This window comes from Vombatus ursinus, unplaced genomic scaffold, assembly GCF_900497805.2.
Source record: "Vombatus ursinus unplaced genomic scaffold, bare-nosed wombat genome assembly UNPS02005286.1, whole genome shotgun sequence".
Taxonomy (NCBI): domain Eukaryota; kingdom Metazoa; phylum Chordata; class Mammalia; order Diprotodontia; family Vombatidae; genus Vombatus; species Vombatus ursinus.
In genome coordinates, this window is record NW_020945064.1 from 11,855,424 (window position 1) to 11,867,327 (window position 11,904).

At 43.8% G+C, this 11,904-nt stretch overlaps 1 protein-coding gene across 2 annotated transcripts in view; it reads left to right on the forward strand.

The window, feature by feature from the left end:
- CUNH16orf74 (chromosome unknown C16orf74 homolog) overlaps positions 1–1,681 on the forward strand; it is a 57,661-nt gene extending 55,980 nt beyond the window's left edge. Inside the window, exon 4 of one of the 2 annotated variants that reach the window (XM_027845868.1) lies at positions 997–1,680. In XM_027845868.1, the coding sequence (XP_027701669.1) occupies positions 997–1,055 (59 nt within the window). In that variant the 3' untranslated portion in view covers positions 1,056–1,680. Of the gene's footprint in view, positions 1–996 lie in introns of both variants that reach the window. The other variant, XM_027845860.1, reaches the window with a different exon arrangement.
- Positions 1,682–11,904: the final 10,223 nt, after the last annotated feature.

Below are 11,904 nucleotides of genomic sequence, written 5' to 3' on the forward strand. Positions count from 1 at the left end.
CTTGACACTTACTGGCTGTGTGACCCTGGGCAAGTCACTTAACCCTGATTGCCTCACCCCCCCCAAAAAAAAAATTTAGAACCCGAGTGACACAGACAGATCAGTTCTCCCTGTGGACTTTGGCTTCCTCCTCCATGCAACACGACCCCTCCAGAGATAACACTGTGTGGGTCTGTGAGTTTGCCGGGAGCGTTGTGCAGATCAGAGTGGATCATAGATGGAAAACTTCAGAAACCTATAGCACTCTAGTCCATACAGGAGAGATAGCATTGTACCAAGCCCCTGGGAAGCCCTTTACTAAAGCCAGGCCCAAAAGACCCCAAAGTCACCCCACAGGGAGATGCTCTGTGTTCCCCTAGGCAGAGCAGGCGGGGCCAGAGTGTCCAGGCAGGATCTCTCCTGGCTGCTAAAAAACAGCCCCAGCCTCCAAAGCTACAAAAATCCAAGTTCTAGCCTCAACTTTGCTATTAAAATGCCATATGACTGTGCCTCCATTTCTCCCACCTGTAAAATGAGGGGATTTGACTAGATAATCCTTAAGGTTTCTTCTAATTCTAGGAATCTAAAGCACCATGGAGTCTAGAATAAAGCAGCCAACTGTGGGCAGTGGCTTGGCTTGTATTTTGGTTAATGTCCATGAGTAATTTCTAATAGGGTCATACTGAAGTGAGGTGGGCTTATGTCTCTGTAGCAGTATAGAATAAACAGATGGCTTGAGGGGAGCCTTTGGAATGAAGAGCTAGGCTTAAGGAAAACATGGAAGACCCATTGCCCTTAAGTTACTAGGAATCCTTATAATATCTCCTTAAGTTGCTAGGGATCCTTATCATAGCGGCATTTGTGAGACACATAGCAATACCACTGTCCATACCACATACCAGGCAAAGCCATAAAGAGTACATGAGACCAGACAGTCTCAATGGTAATAGCCTTAGAGTTTTGAGGTCCGGGTCATTATTGACAGATACAGATGTTATTTCTCCATTTCTCCCCCAGTGTGGCCAGATGAGACTGTGTCTTACTCTGATGATGGAGAAATAGATATCGAACCCTGAGAAGATAAACCAAAGATGTCATGTCCTTGGCACTCTTGTCTGATGTTTCTCTCTGAGGGAAGAAGACTGTTCTCCATTTCCTCTCACAGTATGGCCTCGTACTTTAGCTTTTTCCTATCTACAGATGCCCTAACAGTGACATGCCCCACTGGGTGAAATCCATTAAGTTTGTTGGAGCAATGGAGCCATTCAGTGCTGAAGGAAGGAGACAGAAAAGTGGGAAAAGAGCAAAGCACCTTCCTTGACCAAGTCAAACAATGGTCAAGGGCAACAGGATCCTGGATGAAGGGAGTCAGGCTCACTAAACTTTGCAATTCCCTACCAGCTCCAGTCTGGAGAAAGAAAGGGGGGAAATCTAATGGACAATGGTGGTGTTTCCCATAATCTGATGGGATTTTTCTCTACTAGAACACCACACATCTGTACCCCGTGCCATGGGGCCCATCTAGATGTGATGTGTCACAAAAAGTGTGCAACGTGGCTATGAATAAGACCCTGCAAGACAAATGGTTTCTTTTTTTTTTTTTTTTAATGTTTTACAAGTATTGAGAAAAGTTAAATATGGTTTATAAATTGAAGATCTGGATTTGGTGGGGTTTTTGGTTTGGGGTTTTTTTCATTACAAATAAAGATTGTATGAAATACACCATGATTGTCACTTTCTGGGCGGGTATGTTGAAAGAGTTCACACAAGGCAGGTCTTAAGAAGATGAGAGAAAATGTAAATATCAAAGGCCAAGTCCTGACTCCGCCATTATGTGACTGGTTCTCTGTCTGGGCTTCATCTTCCTCAGAAATGGGTTATTTCCCAATGTCCCTCCCAACTCTACCAGGCAGTGTTCCAAAGTCTTTTCTGACTTTGATATTCTATTAGTCTTAAGAAACAGTCAATCAATCTGACATTGGAAGAGTCTCCAGGCCCCCATAAGATGCCCTCACTGATTCTCTATTAAGCAGCTAGACATAGTTCCTTTTATGCAGCTCCCACTTACAGCCCCTAACACATACAAAGAATCCAATGAATGGATGGTATGATGGTAAGAACATCAGGTTTGTGATCAAATGGCATTAGTTCAAATTTTTGCTCTTCTACCTATAACCTGTATAACCTTGGGCAAAGAAATCATTTGCCCAACACAGGACTCAGTTTCTCCTTCTGTAAAACAAAGAGGTTATACTGGATGAATCCTAAGATCCTTGCCAGCTCTAAAATCCTATGATTCCTATAACGTTAAATCACTTCTCTCCCCAATTTCCTTCCAGTATTTGTTCATACCCTTTTATATATATGATCAACATATACAGAGAATGTTCTATGTTCTGTTTTCTTCACTTGACATACTTTCATATTCATGGGTCTTCCATTTGTCCACCTAGTCCTCAAACCTGACATTTTTCCTAACTCATTTCCCTTCCATTGAGTTATAAGGGGGAAACATGAAAAAAAAATTCTTTTCAACTAGTCCTGTCCTATGAAGACTTTGAGTATTTTTAGTTTTGCATTTTTACATGGGCCCATTTCTAAGGCCTTCCTAATTGAATCCACCTAGAAATTCAATCCACGGCCCCTCTCTTGCTTAGAAATTTCCTGTCAGTATTCTATAAAGTAATAGCATAGTATATCATGAGAACAGCCCTGGCTTCGGTGTCAAGAGATGTGAATTCAAGTCCCGAATTTCCATTAACTAGCTCAGTTGTTTTCTCATTTTCCTCATCTGTAAAATGAGGTGGTTGGAAGAAATGATCTCTGCATTCTTTTCCAGTTTTGTCATCACTTACCGAACAGTGGTTTAATTGGGTTGGGTGTTTGCCAAAGGGAGACACAAGGGATCCTAGGTGTGATTATAAACATTAGCTAAGACAACAATATGAGCTTAGCAACAGACTGTGAGTCTGTCTTCTGAGGATCAGCCCAGGAAAGTTGGGACAAGGGGCTCATCATCAGAAGGCCGGCCCCCAGATGGTGATGTTTTCGGACACAGCAACTTATGAAATGAGCAACTAAGCTTGGAGAAATCATAAACTGCCTTGGCAGAAGGAGCCCCTTACCCTGGTCACAGATCCTTACAATCCTGAACTTAGCAAGACCACAGTGCTATGAGCCATATGGAGAGGGACTTAAAAGGATGTGCTCGTTTGGGGGAGCTGAACTCCTACGTGGCCAAATGGACAGCTGCACCAGGACCCAGAAGCTGGGCGAAGCCCAGGGTAGGTGCTGCCACCCATAACAGAGCCAATCCCAAGGACTCAGAAGGAGGAAAGCATTTCATCACCTGACTCAGGGTAAGTCAGCCTCACTCTACTTCTCTCACTAGGAGAGCTGATGGATGGGGCTGAAAAAGTTGGTATATTAGATTAAGCCACGTTCTTCTTTTTTAAAAATTACCTTTCAGCTTTGCTATTAGGGTTGAATTCCACATACTAGCTATATGACCCTGGTCAAATTACAAATCTCTCTCTGTCTCAGTTTTTTCATTTGTAAAATGGAGATGATAATAGCACCTACCTCACAAAATTGTTACGAGGATGAAATGAAATATTTGTAAGGCACTTTGAAAACCTCAAACGACTGTATAAAATGGTAGTTATTATTATTGTTGTTGTCATTATTCCAGGCCTGGCTCTGGCACTAATTCTGGGCACAGCACTTTCTTCTCTGATCTTCAGTTTCCTCTTCTATAATAGGTGATTAGACAATATGACCTCTAAGGCCCTTACCAGCCCTGATCTTTTGCTAAGATCCTTTCTAATCCTTTACATGCATAGTATATTCCATTGGGTGTGCCCCTGGGAATATTTTTTTTTTTAAGGAGAACACTGACTACTTAATCATAAATAACATTATTTTTATTCATCAAATGAACTAATAATTATTAAAATTTATTTAAATTACTTAAAAATAAACAACAAAGCTTTGCTTTTAAACAAATAGAATTTGTCTTAATTAAAAACAAGCCAAAAATGCTAAACTTTTTCTGAAAATGCATAATCATTCCTATGCTTCCAGCTTGGATGTTTTGTATTAAAATGTCCTTTCCGGATCCAACATTTTCTATGTTATTAAGCCCCTTCTTGCTCTAACTTTCTACAGGCATAATTGGGAGGGCCAATGAGATTTGTTACCTCCAACTTCCCATTTCTATGGCCTTTTTCTAACCCCCTTCTTCTCCTTCTCCTCTCTTGGAGCAGGACTACTACTCTCTCACCTCCTTTTGCCTTTAGGAAAGCCTCTGCTATCAGTCATTTATATCTCAGTATGAATTACTTAAAAAATCAATACTTAGATACCCAGGACTATTTATATTTCACGCCTATCTCTTACTCAGGAATTTAGGGAATAGGGATGCCCCTTACCTCCTAGGATTTAATTTAAATCTTTCCCAACATGTATTGATAGAGATTCCTGAGATGAAAGAACACCACCAATATGCTGGCTTTTGTGCTGCCTAAGGCTTCCTTCAGCCTATGAACCTGGTCATGTCAACCCCTGGACGATGGACCAGACCTCAGAACTCCATTTCAGAAGGTGAGGGAGACAGTGCAATCCTGCCCTACTTAGAAGGACACTGTTTGCCAAGTGGTGCTAAGGATGGAATCTGGACCTGTGGTTTTCTTACTATTGGCATAGAGAACTTCCAATGGACAAAACTCTCTCTACAGATGCAGGTCAACATCTCAGCGATTTGGAGTCTTAGAAAGTTGCTTAGAGTACTTCAGGTTTAAGGGATTTAACCCAGAACCTGGGTGTGTCAAAGTCAGGACTTGAACGTGTCTTCCTGGTTTCTTGGCTGACTCTGCTAGAATAAAGATACAATGACCAAAAAAAAAAAAAAAAAATTCTGTGCTCCCAATTTTGTACCTCCATCAGAAGAATCCAAGGAAATTAGGTTGGGTAATCCTCCTTGTGAACAAGATAATTAGGCACCAGGATCACCGATCTAGGAGGCAGGAGACATTCATTTTTGTCCGGTGGCTATCAACTAGATGAGGGACTCAATCTTTTTTGTGTCATGGACCCCTTTGGCAGTCAGAGGAAACCTATAAACCCCTTCTCAGGGTTGCCCACATTCATAATCGAAAAAAATACTAAATTTCAGGTAGAGGTTAGTGAAAATACAGATGTAATTGTTTTCCCAGTCAAGTGTATGGAAGTCCTGAAATATGTCCACAGACCCTTAGGGGCTCATAGAACCCAGAATAGGAACACATGGACTAGATAATCCATTGAGTCTCCTAGATAATTCTTTGATTCTTAAGTATTTCTGGCCTTTGAGTTGCAGGGAGGTGGGAGAGCCATAGAAGAGGTCTTAATTTCACATTCTGCCTACCAGGATTCAGGAAAGAAATTGGCATCACAGGTTGAGTTTGTACTTTGATCTGAATCAATCACAAGAAGACCTTTTCTTAGGGTACTAGGAATAGGGTTGATTACCCACCCCAAAGATGTATACTCCCCACTGTCCCACAATGGGAACAAAACTGTGACTCAAGAAAGATGGCAGCCTGGTGAAAGGGATTGGCTCAGCAGCTGATGGTGCAGTGAAAGACCCAGGGCTCTTTTAACTAAAAGTAGCCCCCAAATCTATATCACCACCAGAAGCTCTTCCTCTCCCACCTACCCTCCTTAGGAGCCCCCCTCCCCCAGTTTTTTTTTTAATTTACCAAATTCATCATTTCATTGGCATAGGGAACTCCCACTATATAAACTCCCTTCTACAAATGCGGTTAGAACCCCTCTGCTCCGTGTAGTCTTTGAGAGAAGCCTAGGGGCACTAAAAGGTTTGAGCTGCCTAGGGGCACTTGCCCATCTAGGCTCATACAACCAGTGTGTGTTAGGGGCAGAACTTGAAAAAACAGATCTTCCTACATCAGGGACTGCTTCTCTATCGACTACACCAGTGTGTCAAACTCCAGTAGAAGCTGGGGTCACTAATCCAGTACATAAAGTGTGATATCACCATGCTTCTTGATGTTAGCCTTTCATAACTTCTCATCATGGCAGCCTATCAAGCTTTCTCTTGCCTTTTTTTCCCCCTGACTTCTCCTTAATAAAATGATCTTAGGTGACCTTAGTCTCTGGAGAGCAAGGCAGCTCTAGAGAGATGGGGAAACTGCTAAGAATGGTCTAAAAACATAATTGAGAATAACCCCATTGAAGAAGCAAAAGGAGAGATATAGAAACAGATCACTATGGTACAAAGAGCTCAGATATTAAAAGGATGAGTATGAAAGACAAGAGGGACATATAATGAAGAAGCCATTAAAAAAAAAGAGGGCATATATCTGTAAGAATGGTGGAAAAACTAAGGCCCAGAATTAATTGTAAGATCTGGACAACAAAAAGGGGTTTTTTAAAGCTTACATTTGGGGGACTAGAGGACCAAGGAAAGGATAAGGGCCTGGGAGGGTGGACTGAGGGGGGAACGCCTGTTTTGAGACAAACAGTTCACTATTAAAAGGAGATTCCTCAACTGTTTTCCTTCTGTTTTTTCTATCGAGACTAAGTTTGGAATAACTAAAATAGGAAGAAAAAAAAAACTGATTCCTTGGGAATTGAAACCTAAGACAGGATGGTAAGGAAGCACCTAGCTGTTCTAAATGAGTTTAAATCACCTGGAACAACAAATTACATCCCAAGGGCTTGAAAGGGTTTGGGGGATGTGATGGTCGAATGGCTAATCTTGGAAAAAATTATCCTTGCCTGACTCCATAGGTTGGGGAAGGAAGGAAGGGGGATTCTGGGAAAGGCTTTGAATTGGGGAAGCCGAGGAGTCCATCAAACAGCCGTTGTGCTCTGGGGCTGCTGTGGTTACAGCCTGGATTTCCGGAGGACCCCTGCCCAGAGTCCCAGTGGCTGCCCTGCTCCTTGCTCCACTCGTCTTTACTCTCGCTGGCCCCTGGTCTCCATTTGTTTGTAATCCTCTGCTCTTTATTCTAGGCTTTTAGTGCCCATGGCAACAGGAGCAGAGAGGGGAGGGAAGGAGGTGAGTGTGCCTGTGTGAGCCCACTGTTCCACCCCCATGAGGCCTGCACCAGAGGCTGGGTTATTGACACAAGGATTCCTGCTTCTTCCAGAGAAAAGTAGGGGGTGAGGAGGGGAGTGACGCTCGCCTTGCTGGCAGAAGGCCTGATCTCAGCTGTTCCTGCAGGGCCTCATTCAGATGGTAACACAGGGCTGTCTCTCTCCCACCTTGCCGGGCTAGATCTTCTTACCTTGTAGATTCAGCAAGCTTAAAAAGCTAGGCATTTGAAAACCATAATAGGGGGCCTATTGGTCTAGTCGGCATCAGGAGTGCGTCTGCTTATTAGAGATAAAGAGGCACATTTCAGCTGATGGCTGCTTCTCTCCATAGAGATTGTGACTTTCTGCTCCATTTGTATCTTGTAATTCCCCCCTCCCCATTCTTTCTGGCAAACCAGATCTCTGCAGTGGCCTCAGCCTTCTAGTTCTGAGTTACAATAGACCCATATGGGACTGCGGATGATTCGGTGCCAGAACCAAACGAACATGCCCCAAATAGGGTTTCATCTCAGGATGCTGACGTGCCAGGCGATGAGCTGCCTCCCGGAGAGGGTGATTTCCCAGCTGTCTCTGTACCTCCCTGGTGATCTTCCCGGGGCATGTGGCTGCAGATGTCCCGGTCTGCTCCCCACCGGGGTCTTGTGATCAAGGCATTCCTCTCCCGGGGCTGTGTTCCCTTCCAATCCCAGCTCCTGCCCCCAAGGGAAAAACTCTCTGGCGGACAGATTAGTGGCTTCTCATTGTACCACCCCACCTCCCCCTAAGCTGAATTTATAGAAACCCGTTTTTTGAGGCCAAGAGGGTGGAGGCATTTTGATCAGATCTGGAAAAGAAATCCTGGCTCTGCTACTTACTTAACCACATGGTATAGAAGAAATCATGTTCCCTCTCTGGGCCTTAGTTTCTCCATTTATAAAACGGGGGTGGGAGGGACCTAGGCAATGGCCTTGAAGGTCACTTTCAGCTCTAGGATTCTTTCCATTTTCTAATCCAAAGATACCGTTCCCAATGTCTACCTTTTCAATTTTGTTCTCCTTTTCATGGACTATGTTTATAGCTCCCTTAGTTTTCATTGATTTTTAATATAAAAGCAAAGTGGACTAATTAAGAACAACATTTTTTTTAAAGCTTTTTAAGGAGAGGGGAAAAAAAAAGACTTAGCCAATGGTGTGTGGAGAAGAAATAAATGGAAAATGTATAGCACTAATCACACACTGAACCTCTTAACCTTGACCCTGACGTGACCAGGAAGACTCCCAGGTTCCAAGAAGAGAGAGGTAGGGCTTAGGTACCAGGAAGGAGAACTCATCAGTAATCCTGGGGGGGGGAGAAAAGTGTGAAAACAGATGGAAATTTAATTTTTTAATGACAGCAGCAGATGGCAAAAGACACAAAAGTGTATTCACACCATGTCGGAGCCATTTATAGAATGAACGGCTGGCACCACTGTAATGCATATCAATAGGGTTTGTGTTATCACTCCCCTGTGAAATGGAAGAGAAGAGCAGTATCTGGAGCCCGAGGATTGTGATCTTCTCTCTGGGTGAACTTCAAAAAATAGAAAAGCTGGCACTCCTGGGAGGAACTTGGATTTGGTGCCAGGCTGAGCCACAGGTAGGTGGGGAAATACCTGTGGCGGCTTGGTAGATGCCAGCTGCCCAATTACTGACTCTGCTCGGTAATCCCTGCCTCTCTCGCAGCTTGGGTCCAGGGATGGAAGAATTAGGCTGTGAGAAGATCTTTTCCATCCTGTGTTCTTCCGTTGCCAATCATTTCTTCCTAATGCCTTCCTTCCCCCAAGGAACAACCACCCCTCCATTTAATTGGGTTATCGACCCAATTCAACAAGCATTTGAATGTTCCTAGGTATAGGACACTGGGGGCTGGAGGAGGAGGAGGATAGAAGCAAAGACATATTACCTGCTGTTCCTTCATTCGATAAACATTTATTAAGGACCAACTGTGCACTAGGGTGGATAGAGCAGTGGGCTTGGAGTCAGGAAGACTCATTTTCTTGCGCTCAAATCTGGCCTCAGGCACTTCCTAGCTGTGCGACCCTGGGCAAGTCAATTAGCCCTGTTTGCCTCAGTTTCTTCACCTGCCAAATAAGCTGGAGAAGGAAATGGCAAACCATTCCAGTATTTTTGCCAAGAAAACCCCAAATGTGGTCACGAAGAGTGAGACATAACTGAACGCCTACAACCATAGTGACTGAATCAAGAGAAAGATGATGGTTACGATCTTTGATTTATGAACTAAGCTTGATTGAAGCTGATCTCTTTCACAGTAATAAATTCTATGACACATGACAGAGATCAGTCAGTGAGCCAGCTATCGTTTATAAACACCTAGTATGTGCCAGGCAGTGTGCTAAGGGTTGGGGATACAAAGAAAGACAAAAGTCAGTCCCCGATCTCAAGGAGCTCACGGTCCAGCAAGAGAAGCAAAATACTATTATGTACAGATAAGATATACACAGGACAAATTAGGGGGTGATGTCAGAGGAAGGCATTAAGATTAAGAAGAACTGGCAAAGGCTTTTTGTAGAAGGTAGGACTGGAAAGAAGTCAGGGAAGCCAGAGGTGGAGATGAGGAGGGAGAGCATTTCAGGCATGGGACACAGCTAAAGGAAATGCCTGGAGCCAGGAGATGGTGGATCTTGTGTGAACAGCTAAGAGGCCAGAGTCACTGGACAGCACAATATGTGGAGGACAGAAGGGTTTAAGAAGAGTAGAAAGGCAGGAAAGGGAAAGGTTATGAAAGCTGATGACCTTTACTAGAGTGAATTATTTCAGAAAATGTCATCTAGTAGATGAAGCGCTGGAATTGGATTAAGAAGCTATAGGCTCTAAGCCCAGAGCTGCCACCTATCACCTCTGAGACCTCTGGTCAGTCAGAATCTCTAATGGCCTCACTTTCCTCATCTCTAAAATGATGAGACTGGATTAAATGATCTCTAAGATCTCTACCACTATGATCCTGTGAGCTCTTATCCTAGGACCAAATGAAAAATTCCATTACAACAAAATCATTTGAATAGGAGTGTGACTAGTATTGGGTGGGGGCCAGACATCGTGCCATGGTGGTGGTGGGTGGGGGTGGTCAGTTGAAGGAACTGGGGATATTTACTCTGGAGAAGGGAAACAAAGATGTCAGTTGTGCTTGGGGACGTGATGGCTCTTTTCAGGTATCTGACGGGTTGCTATGTCAAAGAGAGTCTGTTCTACTCAGCCCCTGGGGGCAGAACCAGAAGCAGTGAGTGAAAGTTAGAGAGAGACACGTTTTGGCTTCATGTAAGGAAAAAAAAAAATTCCTAGTCACAGCTGCCCCCAAAGTGTAATGGTCTGCTTCAGGAAGTCATTGCAGGTTTAAGATACAGATATATAGGTAGACAGGTAGATGGGACATAAAAAGAATCCTTATTTGTCCATCTATATTCAATCTCTGTAATGTCTTGCCCCAAGATAAGGCATTTATTAAGTGCTTACTATATGCTAGGCATTGTGCTAAGTGCTGAGGATAGAAATACAAGCAAATGAGACAGTCCTTGTCCTCAAGAAGCTTACATTCTAAAGGGGGAAGTCAACACATAAAGGGAAGCTGAAAAGTTTGGGGCAGAGTACTCAAAGAGGGGCATGGGATTGTCAGTGAAACTGGAAAGTGGCAGTCAGGGAAAGGAACGCTGACCACGAAACTCATGCTCTGAAGGGAATAAGAGTTTCGATGTGCCCAGAACCCTGGCTGAGCAGCCGTTGGCCACCATTATTCCACTGCAATCTCCGACTTCTCCTTCCTCTCTAAAGAACTGCTCTTGCCATCTGACGGAACTATGTCCAGTTTCCACGAATTCTTCTTTCTCTGAGGGAAGGTGAAGGAGAAGGAAGGGGAGTGTTGTCCCATCTTTTCGAAAGTGCCCAAACCCAAGTTAGTTGAAGTTAGAAAGATGTCTCCTCCGTTAGACTTCGAGCTCCTTGAGGGCAGGGGCTGTCTTTTGTCTCTTTTTGTATCCCCGGTGTTCTGCACAGTGCCTGTCACAAAGTAGCCACTTAAATGTTTATTGCTTGATAGATAACAAGTATTTATTAAGCACCTAATATGTTCCAAGCATCATGCCAAATGCTTTACAAAGATGAATTCATTTGATCCTTGAAACAACCCTGGGAGGTAGGCACTACTATAATCCCCATTTTACAAATGAGGAAACTGGGGCTAACAGCAGTTAAAGGCTTTGGCCAGAGTCACACAACCAAGGAAAGAGTTTGAGGCCAAATTTCAACTCAGATCTTCTTCCTGACTCCAAGTCCAGGGCTCCACATACTGTGCCACCTAGCTGCCTCTGAAAGGATGAAGAAGGGAGACTATATCTCATTTTCTTTTCTTTGTTTTTTAAGGCAATTGAGGTTAAGTGACTTGCCCAGGGTCACACAGCTAGTAAGTGTCAAGTGTTTGGTCTGAAACTGGATTTGAACTCAGGTCCTCCTGACTTCAGGGCCGGTGCTCCACCCACTGTGCCGCCCAGCTGCCCCCAACATATCTCATTTTCAGTCTTGTTATTCAGGCTTCAGTACACACCTGACTCATAAGAGAGTTCCTCAAGATCTTCTCAACTGACCTCACCTCTAGTTTCCTCTTCAACAGAAGTCCCCAGCCTTTCCTCCTAGCTGGGTCAGAGCAAGTAAATCACTTTAATCCCTTTTCTGCCTCAGAGTACTGGTTTTGTACAACTACTTCTGCTTGGAAGGGAAGTGATACACAGCACTCCTGCCCTTTTAAACTCCTGGTGGTCCTCAGGTCTTACAAATCACCTTGGAGCTCTGATAAAGCTAG